The sequence below is a fragment of the Vanacampus margaritifer genome, chromosome 20, assembly GCF_051991255.1.
Source record: "Vanacampus margaritifer isolate UIUO_Vmar chromosome 20, RoL_Vmar_1.0, whole genome shotgun sequence".
Classification (NCBI taxonomy): domain Eukaryota; kingdom Metazoa; phylum Chordata; class Actinopteri; order Syngnathiformes; family Syngnathidae; genus Vanacampus; species Vanacampus margaritifer.
The window spans coordinates 12,695,318-12,714,791 of NC_135451.1; the positions used below are offsets into that span (position 1 = coordinate 12,695,318).

General features: G+C 41.3%; 1 protein-coding gene across 2 annotated transcripts in view; it reads left to right on the forward strand.

Annotated features, from left to right (window-relative positions):
* ptprn2 (protein tyrosine phosphatase receptor type N2) overlaps positions 1-19,474 on the forward strand; it is a 119,768-nt gene that overhangs the window by 21,609 nt on the left and 78,685 nt on the right. For both annotated transcript variants that reach the window (XR_013289713.1, XM_077554516.1), the window contains exon 10: positions 5,318-5,397. Coding sequence is in view for 1 of the 2 variants with exons in the window: in XM_077554516.1 (XP_077410642.1) it covers positions 5,318-5,397 (80 nt within the window). In the remaining variant the exon portion in view is untranslated. The remainder of the gene's footprint in view (positions 1-5,317; positions 5,398-19,474) is intronic.

The following is a 19,474-nucleotide window of genomic DNA, read 5'->3' on the forward strand; positions in this document are numbered from 1 at the left end:
CAACCTGAACTACTACATACAAAGGGCCTTGTTATTCAAATTGTTCAACTTTAGAAACAAAGTCATTAACGTGAACCACTACACTTAACTACCAAGGAGCTTGTTCATTTTCTGGAGTGTAATTTCTGAAGCTGATGTTCAAGTCGTTCAACTTTCAAAACAACCCACGGAAAGTCAACTTGAACCACCGTATTTTCCATGAAACGTTGTCCTTCTAAGTGGTTCGACCTTCCAACTATTCTGAGAAGTCATCTCCCTGAACCACTACACTTTGAATGGCCTTCTTCTAATTTGTCACCATATTTTCTTGGAAATTTTAGACTTCCCAGTTATTCAACCTTCAAGCCCACCAAGGTTCCAGTCTCCGCTGAAATTGACTACAGTTGAAATTTTCCACATCTCCCAGCGTGGGAAAAACATTGTGACACAATGCAAGTGCTGCACTCGTCTGAAAAAAACTTTGCAGCAGCGCCAGTGAACGTAGGCGTTTGTTGTTTATCTGACCTTTCCGAGTGTTTGACTCCTCTGACTTCTCTAATTACCTCAGTTGTGATGTGTCTTCTGTATTCAAACCGCCGCCTCTGACTCTGTACGCCTCGTCAAAGTAAAAGAACAGTCAAGCCATCAAATCCTTCTCGGTTCGAGTCAAAGAGAGAGTGGAGGCAGCAGCGATGTGGATGTGTGGATAGCGGGCCGCAAATAGACAAAGTTGTTCAGCGGGAGGCACTTAATGTATTCGCAAGCGACCAAACTGTCCTTGAACCCGGGCTGGTTCGTTCCTGTACGCCGGCTCCGCTGTACGTCTGGTGTCAGGTCATGTAGGCGGCTGACGAGACGTGGTCGATGTAAATACAACAAGAAGCAGCAGCGGCGTCCCGGTGGATATTTATTAATAACGATGGTATTGATATACTTTGGTGGCAAAATTAGCATTTTGCGCCTCTTTAAAACACACTAAAGTGAGAATCAACCGCTGAGATGTCCCAAAAAACTTTGCTGGGCTGCGTCGCTAACGTCACCCGCTGCAGGTAGTGCTACACCAGCTAGCTAGCAATGAGCTTTGGCTGGGTACTGCTGAGGCTAAACAGAGTTACCCTGAAGTCTGTAATCATCACCTCCGTGGTGGCAAATAAGATGCATTTCTGACTAGTATTGTCCTGATGAAGAGAGAAGCCATGCTTATTGCTAAGCTAACCAAAGATTGACACAGCTAGCCAGTTTATTACCAGAATTAAATGCCTTGGTCATTGCCTTTTGTGCCTCTTTAAAGCACATTTTATAGCAAAAGTGAGAATCAACCGCCGAGATGTCCCAAAAACATTTGCTGGGCTGCGTCGCTAACGTCACCCAGTGCAGGTAGTGCTACTTGCGCTACACCAGCTAGCTAGCTAGCAATGAGCTTTGGCTGGGTACTGCTGAGGCTAAACAGAGTTACCCTGAAGTCACGGCAAATAAGATTTCTGACTAGCATTGTCCTGATGAAGAGAGAAGCCATGCTAATTGCTAAGCTAACCAAAGATTGACACAGCTAGCGAGTTTATTACCAGAATTAAATGCTTGGGTCATCGAGCCCACTTTTCACAGACATCTGGCTAGAACCACATTAAAGCGGAGAACATCCAAATTTAAACATTTATTCGTAGAAAAGCTATTTATTTGTGCTGTTAGGGTTAGAGGGTTGTCACATTCCAAGATGGCGCTAAAGCCCTGTCTAATTAGAAATTGGTCTCAAGGAAGTAAAGGTTTGGCTTTCAACACCAAGCAAAGTGGGCATCAATTACATGCGTTTTTTGCGATTCACAGCAAGGCTCCCTATCCTCCCTCATTCACTGCGCACTTTTGTAACCTCAAGGACTGTAGATTTTTCTCTAATAAAGCTGCCCGAGATGCTATAACCGCTCTGTATCCTGTGCACGCCCATCAAATCTCTCCTCGGTGACCTCGAAGGAAATTCCGCCAAGGAGACTCTCGATGTTTTTACGTCCGGGCTTCCAATTTATTTGTGACGAGCACGAACACCGGGACGTGTCATCAGGCCGGCACTGATTGAGTTAATCCTGTTATTACAGCTGCCATATCACATCACCGCTAATCAACCCTGATGCTAACGCACGTGATGAGCACTATCTGGATGCTGATGAGGAGCCGATGATATGGCCAGATGTGGCTTAAGTGTTTGTACTCTGTACAGAAGTACAAATACTGGTATTTAAAAAAAAGAAGAAGAAGAAAGTACAGATTCAACTCCTGTACCTATGTCAAAAACTTAAAAATGGGTAAAAGGAGAGACTTGACTCATTTAGCCATTTTCAGCAATAAAAAAGTTTATATTTTGTCTAGGATATTCATTTGATAACTTCATTATTGTTCATGTACAATTAATGCCTTTAAATACACATTTTGCCACTTGCTGTCGACTAAAAATGACATCACAAGTGCTCAGGGCTAAGGTGTAACAAGTGGCAAAATGTGTTTTTAAAGGTATTAATGAATGTGCATGGAGAATAATGAAGTTATCAAATTAATTATAGACAAATATTAACTTTTTTACTGCTGTAAATTTTTGGGTGTTTTTTGGTAGACTTGAATAGATTACTGGCATTTCAATTTATTTCATTAAAAAAAAGAAAATTATTTCATAAATGATGGCAGGGAGGGACTTATGAACGAATGAATGAATAAATAAATAAATAAATAAATAAGCAAAACCTGTTCCCAATAATGGAAATCTGCCGGTAATTGAATTGAATTTTTTATTTTTTTTATAGTGGCACCAAAACATCGTGATTATTTTTATTTTTTTTTAGCAAATATCAGAGGATAAAAATCTGAAAATAAGGTACAAATTTAATTTACATGACCATGCAAATCGTTGAAATGCAATTAATTTGTTCCAGCTTCCCCCAGCAGCCCCCTGAACCCCCCCCCCCCAAAAAAAATGTAATAAGAAAAATAGCACTTTCAATTTTACTCATAAAAACATACACTGATAACATCGTTAAATAAAATATAAAGAATTAACCATTTTTTGCCACATTTTTTGCTGCACTATTTATTGTTCGCCCATCTTATGCATTTTTTTATAAGCATTTGTTAGCTTTTCTAAGCTAAAGTTATGTGGTTGATTAAAAAAGACAATAGACCTAAGCTGTCGGTGGCAATTAAGAAAAATGTTGCACAAATCTGCCAAAATGTTGTGAAGTCAACTGAGCAAGTCTAAACAAAACAAAAAGAGAAAAACGATAGCTTGTATCTTGAAAAATTGGCATGCGCCATCACTCGCATCTCAAGGTCCGCACCCCTGGATATGACGACTTCATATTTGCTTCGACCGCAGTCTACTAAGGACTGCGCACATTGTACATCGTTCCATACAAAAGATAAATGAAGAAAATGTCCTCCTTTGCCGCCCCCCTCCCACTTTCGACTTCCTTTCTTTCCTCTAATGAAAGCCCACTGGAGTCGAACTAGCCCAGACAGAGGACGCGGCGCGACGCGAGCCCATTGTGCCGCTCGCCGTGAGGCCGCGGCAGGTGAGTGTTTGAAAACGTCCCCCCCCCACCCACCCCCGTCTGAATATGCTCGGGAGCTGGGTCAGAGCGCACCGGCCCTGCTTTTCCGTGCCAGCTCTTTTTCTGAAGCCCCCGGATAAGGACTCGGCGGGAGAGATGCTGAAATGTGACAAACAGGCGAGGCGGACATTTTGATGAAGGGGCTGGAGTTTTAAGATAGTCAAGCCTGCGGTGATCATTTTTGGAGAGTGATGATTGGCTGAGAGGGGGGGATAGGAGTCTCGGTTGAGATGACGTAAGGGTTTTACCCAGCTGAGGCGCTAGGGGGAGCGGGACACACACAATTCCACTAGCCACACACTCACACTAATCACATCCCACCAGCAGAGCTAATATGAAGCCCATGCTTACACATCCGATAACACAGGAGAAAGTGTGAAGTCCTCTAGATAGCTTATCATCCTTGACTCCAATCCCCGCCACATTCCACTGTGCGCACGTTTCCTCCGTTACTTCATTTAAATGGAGTTTGGGAGGAAAAGACACCAGTTCAATTTGAGATGCTCGGAGATCTGCGGCCAAGGGGAACGAAGATTGTGGAAATATTGACATTTACTCGAGCAAACAGAACCCAGGTGAAGCATTAGAGACGGGCGGGCACCCGCCCCCCCCCCCCCCCCTTCCCCCTGCAAACAGTGTGTGCGCGTGAGGGATGGTGTTCACAAATCATTGCATGGCTGGGTCCATCTGTCCGCAAGTATTGGCTCATATTTTGCTCGCAGCCCTGGGAGAGTGCAGGTGACTGATGGTGGAGTGAGTTTGTGTCGTAGAATTCCAGTGGGTTAACTGGGATGCTGGGATGACAGGAAATACAGTTGCGCCTTGAGATAAGAGTGACCCAACTTATGACTTTTTCAAGCTACGAGTCATCATTGGTTGTATTAAATTTTTTTTGCTTTGACTAAACGTAAAACAAATAAATGTTGTCATGTATTTAAAACAACCACACTTTGTTTAGCTCAATGCTAACATGCAATGTAAATCACCATAGACGGGCTAAGAAATAACATCAAAACGCTTGTATTTCAACTCATCATACCTCATTTAAATGAAAGGGAATTGTCATATTTTCATAATGTTATACTGTGGAACCCCGCTAATAGTGAAAATCCTCATATGATTGACAGCCATTATGAATGCATTGAAAATAATAAAAGAATTTACCACCCAAAAAAAAAAGTCTTGAACAAAATGCTGACAAACCGGCAGAAAGTGTTTTTCAATGAAAAACAGGTTGGCTCCTTCACAAGATTTGTTTTTTGTGGTGGTGGAACGGATTAATGGATTCTCCATTCATTTCAATGGGAAAGATGATTTTAGATGCACGTTTTTTTTTTTTTGGTCCACCACTGTAGTTTCATTTGGGATTTTAGCATGTTCGCAAATGTAATGCACATCCACCAGATACACATTTTCTTCTTTCTCTTTTCCCCGTGCACCGCAGGGAGTTGTTCCACTCCGAGAGCGCGGTTGTTAGCCTTAACTTGACGGCCAAGCTCAGGGACCTTTAAACATTTATTCTGCTCCAGGGAGAGACAAGTCCGCTGCCGACTCCTGACCGGACAGCGGCGAGTAAGTGCAGGGAGTGTACATACGTACACAAGCAGGTTCCTGCGGGTTAAATGGAGCCATGTTACTTAGCTTTTTGCACCGTCACAGGAAAGCTGAACTTGAGATGCCGTTTTCTAGACAAACACATTTTATCAAAACAGAAATTTCAGCGCTAATTTCTGTCTTCCCCGCAGTGTTCTCGGCCCGGCGTTGACTTTCCGAGTCGGGCCCAACCCCGCCAATGTAACCACAGCAGATCTGGTGCAAGTCGCAGGTAAGAGAGAGGCCTTTTTATCACTTACTACAGTACATTCATCATCTCAGTTTTCGCCCCACGCCTTCAAATCGCCGCTTGAGCAAATGAGAACACAGATTAGCCTCTTTTGATACGGCCGCTTCTCATCCTTGTACAAGCTGTAACCCTGATCGTGGAGGATTATTAACACCGCGGTGACAGATGACCATCCATTACCGAAGAGTCACATCCACTCTTCACATATTGGCTGTGTTAAGAACACATTATTTGCTCTCTTTATGAAGACGAATGGAAGGATATAGAAAGAGTACACTGCAAAAAATGAAATCTAATATTAGTATCAAGGTTTACTTCCGATTTCATGAAATAATGGATTTGACGGATGTTTGGACGTGGACCACTATCGCACAAAAAAATGAGTGACAAAATTTTTAATAACTTTTTTAAATAGATTTTTTTTTTTTTTTTATGTAATTGAGTTAGTCAACTCTAGTTCACAGTAGCTAAGCTAGCCCTGGGGTGTTACTTGCGTGTGTGTGCTTTTTTTTTTTTTTTTTTAAACCATTCAGCGTTTTTGGCCCACATACCAATATGTTCGAAAATTAAGTAAAAAAAACTTTATTCGTAACTTTGTGATTTATTACTATGTCTGCAGTGCATTATTTCGATTCAGCATTTTTTTGGGGGGGTATTGAATTGCGCATGCGCAAGTAATACCCTGTGGCATTATGGGAAAATATGCTATGTTTGTAGCATTTAGCTTGGGAGAATGTGTGAACGAATTTGCGAGTACGTTTGAACGTTTTTAAATACGTTCAAATGTAATTGCCAGTGAAAAATGTTTACTTCAAATTGGCTGTTCCACGCTTACATAATTTTTTACTTTTAAAAGTATAAGTTTTTGTGTAATTTTTGAGGTTTTATTACTGCTTATGTGTAAATATTGGTGTCGGTAGTATAAATAAACTAGTGTTAAAACATTGGTGTTTTTTTTAAAGGCGATGTTTACTTGTTAATCTTCCTATTCTGTTTGTAGATAATATTGTCAGCATTTCCAGATTTTGTTCACGACTGTTTTTTAAACCAGTTTTTTTTTTTTTGCAGTTTACTCACCTTTCAGCCCTTTTTCTTTTGGTCTGGATTTGAAACGCTGTTAAAAATCCCTTGACCCAAACCTTTTCAGTGTGGGTGTGTTAACTTACACATAACATCGTGCTATCTATTTTTGCACACATCTTATGTAAAAGTCAAATATGCATTTATGGAGCCCGGAGACCACCTAGCTCGCAACAAAGTGCAATTGAGTGCTTGCAAAGTGCTTGCAATTGAGCTCCCTGCCTTATTTACACCAACTGTTATTCTGTGTAGCTATTTAAGTCTTTCTAGGGAGAGTAGCGAAAGATGATTGAGATTTGTGGGTGAGCTTTGGTTGACTGTGCTTGTGTGAAAATAGGCTTTTGCGCCAGATTACAGAGTGTAGTCATACTGCACCCTCGCCGTAACCCTTTTGTTTGCAGTGTTTGTGTTTGTTTAACAAAGGGATTAAATGGGAAAATCCTGTCTGCTGCAGGAAGTATACCACTGTTGCCTACGGGTGGGAGTCGCTCTCTATTTTTTCTTACTATTTATTCAATGACCCATATTTCCATGAATAAAGTAAATTAGAGTACATTTACTTCCAATGGAAGCAAAATGGAAGTGTTGTGTAAATTAGTGTAACATTTGCCAAGAAAAGCTTCTCAGCAAAGTTATCTCCAGTTTTTTTGTTGATGCGACGTGTTTTTGCTGTGGGTTTTTCCGCAGTACAAGCTAGCCAGTGCGAAAGCGACACTGGTCACATTTGCCTTTTCCCTCAAATTCTTCCTTTCTCTACCCCTTTATGCGCCCCTCCCTCCGATTTGATGGACTTTGATGAGATGGCGTGTAGCGAGCGCTAATGAAAGGCGTGAGCGAGGCTGAAATGTCAGCCCAAATGTTAAGTCAACATGACCCGCGTTGATGAATTATGAATCTGGGCCTACCTGAATAGCAATCGGAAACCATTCAAACTCACTCCCGCTTCTAATTGGTCGTCGTTATTCACAACGGATGCCGAGCCTCGACGAGGATGAAATATTAAACGGCAACATTTGTGCCCCCAGCTGACCTTTAAGATCAAACCATCCCAAAGCTTCATTTCCTGTCTACCATACCACCGTGTGAAACCGAGTGGACTTCCAACCCTCCCACCTCTTATATTAGCACTGATGCAAAGTGAATACACGGTTCAAATCCTGTTCTGTTGCATCAGTGCTCCGAATATCACCTCGACGATGACTCAAACGCAACATGGCGACAGCATGTTTTTTTTCCCCCTTTAAATGGTTACCAGGTTGTGAAGCAAGAGCATGCTTTAAATGGAATCTGAAAATCAAACTGACGCCCACATGCAGCGGCCACCTGGGTAATCCCGGCTGACCTTTGCCTTATGTGTGACTGTGCATAAATGACGTGGCCTCCTAATGAACTCATCAAAACCCCACACTGCATTCTGGCCTCAACCTGCTGCTGGGAGCCGGCGCAGCATGCCTTATTGCAATGGAGCAGCATATGTAGTCTTCGTTTCCAGCTTCACAAGCACTGAAACTGCTGTCATTTGGTTCGTATCAGAAGAGTAAACTACTTTATTGTATTTCTTCAGTGACATATAATGATGGATGAACGGGGCACGTAGTTGGGAATCACTACTTTAGACAGTCTCGCAATATTTGATGATATCCTGCGTGATTTAAATTTTTTGGGGCAGAATTTTCAAAACATGTTGAATAACTCCAAATTCCACAAAAATCATGCGTCTTAGCCACATTTCCGTCTTTTTTTAAAAATTCCAAAATATAACCACCTATATTTTGGACCTAAATACAGGGATGTGATTTTTCCGCTAATTTGCGGAATTCCGCTTTTTTTTATCTCCCCCCCCCCCCAAAAAAAAAATCAGATTTTTTTTTTTTTTTTTTTTTTTTAGTAGTTCATTGTGTATGCACATGACTCCGACAGATAACATCTTCTGCTATAACAAAGACATTTGTGGTATGCTCTAATATGAGTTACTTATCATTTGGTCATGATACAATTATTTGTTCATGAAATTTGAACTCTTCAACATTATTTATGTGTTAACTTAGTAATCACATTAGTTAGATATGATGATATTCTCAGTGATAGTTTTTAAAAGCAAAGGCAGTCCAATGTTTTTGAATGTGACTGATTTTGAGTTGACTAAAGCTGCCATTTTATATGGGATAGTTCAATATACATTGAAAATGTATGCTGTTGTTTTGTCTATTTCTTTGTCATGTGAGTGCATTGAAAGTACTTAAAAACACGGAAAACCCATGAGCTCCGGGGGGCTTTGCCCCCCTTGACCCCCCACCAGGGCACTGCCCTGGACCTAGCTGGGTGCCAGCTTCCCCCAGACCCCCGGCTAAATTTTCAGATAATTTCACTTTGGTCAAATCACATCCCTGTAAATAAGAATTCATTGTGTTAGTGAGAGGAGATAAGAGGAGGAGCTGCACTAACCAATGCACAACCGCCGGCAACTGACATATTTTGAGATACATCAGGAAGGTGAAACGTTCATAAATTATTTTGTTGTGGTTTACTTTTAATTTAAACATAAAACTAAGAGAATTCTTGTTATGCTAACACGTTTTGGTCGGGATGGTCCCATGCGGCGTATTTCGCCAAGTTCATTGTTTTGTGCCGATTTTACACAGGTCCTGTCCTGGCGTCCACTTTTTTTGCCATGTGTATGTCAATCGCTTCGTTTTCATAGCGATTCATACGATAAACCATTAAAACTCCTATTTACTTCCACATTTACGTTTGCATTCTCTTTTGCATCTAATCGATAGCGGACTTACGTAGCAGGCATTGACCGGAACTGGAAGTACTAGCTGCTTTTGCATCTAAGAATCATGGGAAATGTAGTCCCAATATCCACTGTGGTCACCAGTCGTTGGTCAGACATTGCAAGCTGAGCTTTCTGGCGGTAAATTAAAAATAATTTAATTTTTTTTTTTTAAAGGTTGGCTAATGGTGAGTACATTGCCTTGTTTAGTGCTATTGAACTGTCAACCAAGATAGCATTTAGCATTAGCGATTGATGCGCATGCCGTGTTTTGCGCCACACATACTCAACCAGTTTTCTTGAGTTTCGCGCGGTTGTATGTTCTGATACAGAAACACATTGTACGAGTGCGAACCTCCACCACTCCGCTACCTTGACTGTACCCGGCATTGTCTGCCGGAGGTTAATATGGCTGCGCCGCATACTGCTGTCCATCTATCTGCCCATCACTTTACTTTCCATTTGATGTGCTCAATGCCCCATTGAAAAGACGAGACAAAGAGACTCGGTTGAAAGGCACGGACAGTATTGAGGAGATTTGATATATCATTGAAAAGCATCTTTTGGGCAGCAGGTTCTTAGCGGCTGCGTTGGTGAAAGGCCTGCTGGGAGGTCTGACTGTATTAGCGGAGGTAGAGGCTCTTGTGTTCTGCTCAACTGGAAAACCGCAGGACAAAGACGCGCGTTGCCTAATCCCTGCTCGGCTGCAAAACAAAAGGGAAAGCTGCCGCTTTATCGAAACTACAAGGCGTTGTGTGTGTCCGTGTGTGCGTTTTGTTTGCGTGAGATTTTTATTTTTGTGCAGCTGTGTTCGTACTGTGCCATGAAAACCAGTTATTTACTGTTCAACTCTTGGACTCTTTGCTTCTTCTCAGTCTCACGATGCTTTATACGACCACTCAGCCGCCATTTTGTGAAATTCCAGATTGGACTTTGTTTCCTGTCCATGCTTGAATTCATGTCACCCTTTCTTCACATTGAATACATCTCAGCACATTTTAACATTGCGACCGAGACTAGGAGTAATTGCAATAGATATATTTTTTTAATTTCCTATTGAATAGTTTAAACCTTAAATACAGTAAATCCCGCTCCATCTGGGTTTGCAGTTATTGCAGCTATTTTGCAGATCAAAAAATAAAATAAAAATGTACAGTGTCACTATTTTTGTTGTGCCTCCTGTTTATTTTGGTTGCAGTTCCACTGTCAGCCACTAGATGGCAGCACATTTATTTTTGACACTAAATTTGAAAGAAGAAGATTGAAAACAGGAACTGTGCCTTTTATGCCTACAGGAAGCCGTAGGTTTATTGTATAATGTACACATATGGGCTTGACTATTAATGTGTATTGCGAGATAAGTTAAATGTGCTAGTTTGAAATGAACTGAATTTATTTACTATAAAAACATAGCATTAGCTAATATTGAGGGTTGGTTTAACAGAAGAAAATGCAAATAAGTGAATTTGTGTCTCACAAACCTCAAGTAGCTGCGTGTTCACTATATCTTGAAACTCTCTCAGTGGGTGGAAGGCATTTTCTTCTCTCATTGGTCAGTGGCTTTATCATCACGTGTTGCCTTTTAGGAACACGTCTTTCTGCCTGTTTGAATAATAAGCTCACTCTCACAGATCTCCTTTCTGTTGTCACTGAAGTGTGAGGAAGCAACACGGGGGAGGACATTGTCTGCGTCCATGTCTCTGCCCGCCTCCCTGGGGTGACAGCCGTGTGTCAGGGTCTCTTGCTCGCCTGCTCCAGATGGCCCAGCCACTTGCTCTCAGGGTCCCCTGCCTCCCAGTCTTCATTGACCGGGGGCCGGGGTTCTCACGGCCTGGGGGCCCGCCGACTCATTGCTGCGGCCTGGCCTCAGGGGGCCTTTGTGGCCTCTGAGGGGCTCTGGGGTCGCCCGGGCGTGACAGCCGAGACAAAGGGAACGTCCTCGCCCAGCTCCAACTGACTTAACTCGAAGCATCCCTTAAGAACTCCCCACAGCCTGGTGTTTGGCCTGGACAGCTTTGGCCTAAGTGTGGCTGGAGTCGACAATTGATTATATAACACATTCCTGAGGATCTTGTAGCCTGGGAGCTCAGAGCATAACGTAAATGTTTAAATATTCAAAGCAGTCCAGGAATGGGATGAACCACTTTTGTCTTGGATTTGGGTTACCCATGTAGGACAGTCTTGAACCGAGAAACCACTTGCAATTTTTGTCCTCGTAGTCGAATTAACGTTGCTTCGCACGCACGCACGCCAAAAAAGGAGGATAGATGCAGATTGTCAAGTGTAAAATCTTGTATGCTATTTTATTGCCAAGCTGTCACTCATTCTCTTAGCAAAGGGCTTTTGGATTCATGTTTGGCGTAATAAACTCTTGGCAGCTTATACAATCATACATTATGGGCTTTTACAGTATACTTACTGTAATGCCCTTTCTTGCATGAGAAAGAGAACCAACTTGTAAATATCGCATGTAAACCCATCAGGACCTGCCGTCTAACACACAAGTACTACAGTACAATTCATACGGTATTTTCTGTACATTTTATGCACGTAATGTGTTTTAAAAATGTGTTTTAATAAGTTTCAATGTGTTAAAAGCTGGTGGGAGGGGTTAAACAATATTTAGCATAAATACCATGAATAGCAAAAATCAGTAAAAACCCTGATAAAAGGTAAATTGCTTATCAATGACACTAGTTGGCGGCAAAAAACGTCATTCCATTAGACAACATTATGGCCTGAATAAATGAAGCTCCTCCTCTCACTTCAATGTAGGTCCTCTGCAATATTTTTGTATTAAACAGTGAATATATCCGTTTTGCAGAAATAGCAGAGCATAAGTTCCCGGGGAAAAAAATCCGCTATTAGGCAAATTTGTGAATCGCAACGAGAAGCGATTGAACACCGTAATAGATTCAAAGGTCAGAATGCGGTTTAATTGCGCAGTGTATGCCCGTTTAAAAGTTAGAATTTCCATTCTACAGCTCTGATCTGCTAGTGAATGCACACCCGCACACTAGCAGGCCGTTTTTGATGTGAAAACGGCCACGTTAATGGTCGGCCGCCGTTTGAGTGCTACTCCTCTTCCAGCTGAGCATATTAGCATAGATCTCCCACGCAGACAGAGTTGACCTTCACTGTGGCAAACACTTGTCAAAATGCCAATGATAATTACCTGCTCTCTCTTTCGCGAAAACAGCACAGCGTCTCATCTGTGGAGCTTAACAAGCCGGCCGTGTTGGGACCGCTTGTTGTGGCCCATCTGAGCTGCCGGCGTTCCATTTTGCCGCTGTAATATTTTACCACTCTGAACCAACAAACCACCAGAGGCTGAAAAAAAAAACGAAAGTGAGAATTGCGTTTTCTCGCCTACATTTTTGTTGTTGACGTGACGCGCTGTGTTGAAATTGAGTTTTTTTTTGTTGGTGAAAATAATAAACAGCATTGTGTCCGCTCCCTGAACATCTGTATCAGTGAGCATAGAGGTCAGAAAACAAGGCTCCTTCATCCCGGTTCTCCCTGGGCACTCTCCTCCCCATCGCTGGCTACCACCGTTTCTGCTTGAGTGCTTGAATGTGCTCAGTTCGGTGATCAAAGTCTTCCTCGGTCTCTTCTCCTCCATTGCCGCCGGCTGTGTGAGTGTGTGTGTGTGTGTGTGTGTTGGATAGAGGCGAGCATGTGTGTCGTACGCTCCATCCTCTTTTGCATCATCCGCCGTCTGCTGGAGGGCACGCACACGTAGCGCACAAAGACGGACAGATGCACACACACATTGACGAACGCTGACACTAATGCGATAGGACGCGCTCCGCATTTTCCGTCTTCCCTATCGTTTATGCATTGATGAGCTGATAAATAAGAAGGGAAGAACACGTGTTGCTTCTTGCTTGTTGCCGGGCAAACTCTTTCCTCTGTCACAGCGTTAGATGATTTGTTAGGTCAACCACTGGACTGACTGGTGGTTGTAGTTTGCTACTGGTAACAAAGGGATCCAATCTGACAAGTAAATTGTAAAAAAATCTGCATATAGGCTGAAAAAAGACACAAGGTGTGTTTTTCAGTTGTTATCATTAGCTAATTAGCATTTTTTTGTTAGTCAGTTCACGATTTCAGCAAAGCTATGGCAACACGTTAGTTTGATAGCATATTAGCCACTAGCTAGCTAAGCTAAGTTCATTTTTACTTTTATAATTAACTCTTTGACTGCCAAAAACGTTAAATAACGTTTAGTAAAATCCTATGGAGGAGTGCCAAAGACGTTAAAAGACGTTTTTTTTTTAAAACAGAGGTGAAACTAACCATTTTCTATTGTTGATTACTGAAAAACGGAATAAGGTAGAAACAAACTTTTTTTTCTGATGAAAGATGAGAGTCCAATCTTTCATTTGGTAGTATGTGTTTCCATAGTCCAAACACAACATTTTCTGTGGACCTTGAAAGATCAGTCAAAAATGCTTAAATCGGCTGGCACCCACGGCATCCCTTTTCTGAAAACGTCTGGCAGTCAAAGAGTTAAGTATAAAGTCCATACTTTATAACTTTTACCTAATTAAGGAGTTGAATCAATGCTTTTACTTTTACCAGTCTTTTTACCAAGTGTTTGTTCTGCTACTTGAGTACAGACTTTGTGATCTTTGCTAACAACTGAGGCTAAATTTAAATCCTCCAAAGATTTTGGAACAGTCAAGATGTATCAGTTCATACCGATACTTTTCGGTGTTTACACATTTGTGAGGCTTTGTGAGATGGAGATTGTTTCAGAAAAACATTTTTACTTGCTAGTTCTGGCGTACGCTTAAGTGTATCGCGCAAAGCCGGGACCGAAGTGTGAAGTTTAACACCCAAGACTAAATTTTCCCACACTGTTGTGTTGGAAGCAATTTTTTTTGTGTAGTATGGAGCTGAATCGCCACCCATCAATGGATTCGGACCAGAGAAAGCTAGCTCAAGGTGTGAAAGTACTCCCAAGGCTGTGATGGTTCATTCCAATTGGATTCTTCTTTTCTTCTCAGAATCGACCACTCCCCTGGGAGTTGTTTCTAACAGTTATTAAAAAAAAAGCTCCTCTCTGGGAATCCTGTCTTTTTAAACTCTCCGGAGAGTGAGCTCTCATCAAACACTCTTTCATTGTGTGCCTCTTACAGGAAAGTTGTCATGTGGAAACATTTCTATTGTACCAAGAAGCCGAGAACGTTCCAGACGATTAATGATTCGGGCAGTGTCTTTAGCTCCCTTTTATCCTGTTTTTCCTTCCCGGTCATGCTCTTCCCCTTTTCCTTTGCCGCTTCTCCATGCTCTCCTGCTCCTCGTTACTCCTCTCCACCACGCTCGAGTGTTCACCTCAGCGTTGCTCCTGTAAACATGTTTACTGTGTCAACGTGGCTGATGCGAAGAGGCTCAAGACAGTAACAGGTGCCTGTCAACAGCCGGCCAGATCTCTAGTGCATTAAAGGATCTTCACCCGTAGACGGGGATTAGTGTCGCCTGGCATTGTTTGTTTGCTAATTCCATCTCCGAGGTATTTGTTGAGAAATAGTCATGAATAATTGAATGCGATTTCTAGTGGATGAAACCCAGCTACAGCAAATGGCGGGAGATTAATGAGAAACGCGCCACAACGCAAATTGAAGCAATGGAGCGAAACAGGGAGACCCAAAAAAATCGGAATATGCATTGTTGGGCTGGAGAAAATAGCTCAGAGATGACATATTAATGTATTAATGCAAGTGTCTGGAGGAATTCAAAAGTGTGTTCCTGACATTAAATAACACGCGATGATTTCATTGAGGTCCCTTTTTTCATGATTGTAACGTGACGGTGACAAGCTAAACATGGCACGAGACGTGCACGTTTTCATTGATGGGATGAGACTGGAAGAAAATTCTTAGCGTGTTGGTAGTGTGTTAGAAGTTCAAAAATACATGCTCACCTCGCAATGTTCAATCAAAGGTAAGTTACAACAGGTCTTCTACTTATCTTACACATACAGTATAATTTTACTTGATAGCTAGCTTGTGATAAATTTGAAGGTAAGCCTAATATAAGTCCTGGCGCAAACGCGCTGCTAGCTAGTTTCAGGCTAAAGTTAGCTTTGTCGTGCTAATGTCCTTATCTTATGTGTGTGTTACTGTTACGTGCTAAATTTGCCTGTTGCTCTTCCCCACACAAGAACAAAACCAACAGTACAGACACATTATATTTCTGTCAATTGCTCAGAAAGCTTTGTTGAACATTTTGTTAAAAGGCTAATCTATAGTTGGATTATAAAACTGGGCGAGTGGGAGGCATTTTATCCACACTCTACACAGCTAATCATCAGTGGATGTTGTCTATTTATCCTCATCATGATTCAGCGTGATTGAAAACATTTGTGGACGCAAATGTCTCCGAAGACATTCACACTCATCGAAATTGTGTAAGCAAAGCTAATTATCATCCTCTTTTTTTTTTTGGTGCAAACTGTTCCCGTTTGCCGGGACTTGTGCCGCGTTACGTGACACCAAATGTTGTAATTGAGCTCCTCTGGATAGAAGCCAAAAAAAAAGCGACAAAAGACTTAACGTTGTGATCTCATTTCTAGCTGAGCCACGCAGGATGTCTGGAAATGGCAGTTTAATGGCTTCACTTGTGATTTGTGAATTAGCAAAGCGTGATTATTAACGAACGACAGTTGTGTTCAATGTTGCATTTTTTTTTGTAAGGAACAGAACTACTTTTCCAAGAGTAACCCAGACAAATAGAGGCTCTGACTAAAGCTCGATTTGATTTAAATCTACCAAAAAATCAACAGCCTTATCTGCTCCAAGTTAAGCAATGCACTTGTATTATCTGTAAACTACCGGTAAGCTAACGTGTTAATAATTTGGGCTAGCAACCACATCTACCGATAATCTTTATTTAAAAGCCCATGACGATTGTTTTTTGCCATCCTCTAGAGGCTCCCTCACATTTTAGAATTTGGTTAAGATATTAAAAGATTGTAACGATTTACCCAACTTTACGCAGCTAAGCTAGCAAGGCTAGCTAGTGCTAGTAGCTGTTTGTATTGCTCTTTCTCTGTGTTATGCTTTCATTGCATTTGAATGTTTCTAATGTGTTTCAAAAGTGTCTTTTAATCATTTAAATGTGTTTAAAATGTGGCTAAAACGATTTTGAAACCACTTGATAGATTTTCACCTTGAGCAGGTGAAGCCAATAAATGGAGGTTCACTGTCATAGCAAATAAAGAAATCGAGCACCCAAGTGACAAAGCATCCTTTCTCACCATTACTTGCAAGCTCGGTGTATGAGGCCCCTTCTATGCTATGTTTAGTAGTCTCCTTGAGTTTTTGTCACGGCCATAGATGGAGGAGCAGGAGAGAGACGGTGGGATTAAAGCACCATGTTGAGCAGAAAATCCAACCTCCTCTTCAGTGGCAGCCCCCACCGGCTCCCACCTTTTCCTCCTTTTTTCGCTCCGTGCCGACCCTCTCAGCCTTCATCTCTTCTGTTCTCTCCGCCCTTCATCTTCCCGCATCGAACGCCGCCTCGCTGATGGCTCTTACCATGTGGAGAGCAGCGGGTTCTTGTACACCGCTTTTTTTCCTTCTTTTTTTTTTTCCCCGCATTATGAAGCGGCTCGTACAAACAGCCCAGTAAACGAGCATCACCCCATCTTCCTGCTATGACTCATAATGTAATGATATCAAAAAATGCGCCACCCCCCATTATGCTAAATTGAAAGAAGCTGTGAAGATGATCTTCTGGAGGAGTTCACGGAAGGGCTTTATGTAGTGCTGATTCAATCACGCCCTCCTGTCCAACTCGGCAGGGGGGGGGGGGGAAATGACGTTAACTCACTGTAAATCATTAACAACACCCACCAGCAACAACGTTAAAAACATTGATCCTTGGGTTAATTTTCCTCTCCCACATGCTTTAAACACATTGAAATGTATTACACTTTTTCAACACCCTAAATCTGAACACCTAAAAAGTGGTATTCTTCTAAAATATGTCAATACCAAAATATATTTCTGAAAACGTGCATGTGAGACATTCTGTACTTCAGCTTTCACACAAGTGCTACTTTTGTCCAAATTAACTCTTTGACTGCCAGACGTTTTCAGAAAAGGGATGCCGTGGGTGCCAGCCGATTTAAGCATTTTGACTGATCTTTCAAGGTCCACAGAAAATTATGTGTTTGGACTATGGAAACACACATACTACCAAATGAAAGACTGGACTCTCATCTTTCATCAGAAAAAAAAGTTTGTTTCTACCTTATTCCGTTTTTCAGTAATCAACAATAGAAAATGGTTAGTTTCACCTCTGTTTTGAAACAAACGTCTTTTAACGTCTTTGGCACTCCTCCATAGGATTTTACTAAACGTTATTTAACGTTTTTGGCAGTCAAAGAGTTAAGCTCACGGAATCACCACAACATCGTTTTTGGGCACCAGGATGTTGGCAAAATGCTACTTTAGTTTAAATTAGCCTCTTCAGCTGACCTTCAACTGAAATACTGTAGCTCCTTGGTATGCCACAAAATGGTGCCAAAGTAGTTTTTTAAATTGCTTTTGCCTGGGCACAAAAATGGCAAATGAGAGTTTTTCAGAACAAAAAGGAAGATTGGTACATTGCGCTACATACAGTTGCACTAAACACCGCAAAATTATGACAAAAGGTCAAAGATATTGGTTAGATATTTTCAAATGTTCTGTATTGATAGCACACGCTTTGACACTGACAAAAAAAGTAAACGTAAAAAAATTAAAAAAAATCAGTAAAGAAATTACCAAGTTATTTTCAATGTCTGTGCATTATCTTTGATGACAACTTTGCCCCCACCAACATGGCTGCCACGTAGCCACATCGGTTAGCCACAGGGCACTCTCATCTTCATAACTATGAGATGTCCTGTTGCAAATGGGTTTGAGTGAAAAAGAAACACATTTGTTGAAATTTGAACATAATTAGTCATCATACAAGTATTAAGAAATACTAATTTATGATCAGTATACAAGCAAATTGAAATAGTCTAATATGAATCCGCAAAATTTACAAAACCCTCTAATTTTCTACATTAACTGACTAAAAAGAATGTACCATATAAGAATAATGTACTATAAAACATGAAACTTCAAAACTATCTTTTGTTCACAAGTGTAAATCATATGGTAGCTAGCCAACCAGCTGCTAGCTGCGAAAGCTAACGTAGCAGTCCACTCTGTGTGCACTCAAATGGTACCATGATGGTTTCAAATTGTAAACTTGAGGCCTGCCAACTTGAAGACACCACAAACCAAATATTTACTCTTACTTCCTATATCAAGTCGTTAAAAAGGATATACAATAGCAACATGTTAAGATGAAAGTGTATCGCTTTAATGGGACTCAAATATCTCTTTATTATCTGTAAAAGGTTCATAATCTTCCAATAGGCTGTTTTAAAGCTTGTGTTAGATCACAATTTGCCGCATAATATACAGTGTATCATAGAAGCGTATTTTTTATTTTTTTTGTCCCATTAAAAGTATAACATAACGCCTCAGAATGGCAGAAGCCCATCCCAGTCCGCTGGCTAACTGCCGGGAGACTTACTTGCTAGGAAACACGTTCCATTATGACCACATTACCTAATTGCTCATTCTACAAAAGCACCATTTTATGACCCTTTTCTTTTTCGACATCTTTTACTACGTGAGTAATTTCTGAAAAGGTCTGTAAAGCCACCAGGTATAAAAACTAAAATATCTTGTAAAGTCCAGCATAATGTGAGATTAGTTTGTTTTTAGTATGTTATCAATGGGAGTTGTCAGGGAGAGAATTACTAGGGAGAGCGGCTGGCTATTATTAGAAATATTTTTGAAATACATGCACTAAGTGAAGTCACTTCAACTTTTGTGTTAAGTTATTATTATTATTATTTTTATCATCATCATTATATGTATATATTTGCTGGATAGCGCAGGTGTAAGCATACAGGTGTTTCCACACTAAGAACAATATAAAAGGATGTTTTTTGTTTCCTTTTTTTTTTTTATATCGCGTATGTTCTTTGCCTACTAATGGCACCCGTGTACTTAATTGGCCCCCGCATGCGCTGCCCTGCCAGTGGTTTTAGTGCGCTACAAGTGTAGAGAAACAAAAGGGAGCCGGCGAGCTTCAAAGCACGCCGGTGACATTTCCTGCCTTTCCCATCTTCAAAGCGCTATTTTTTGC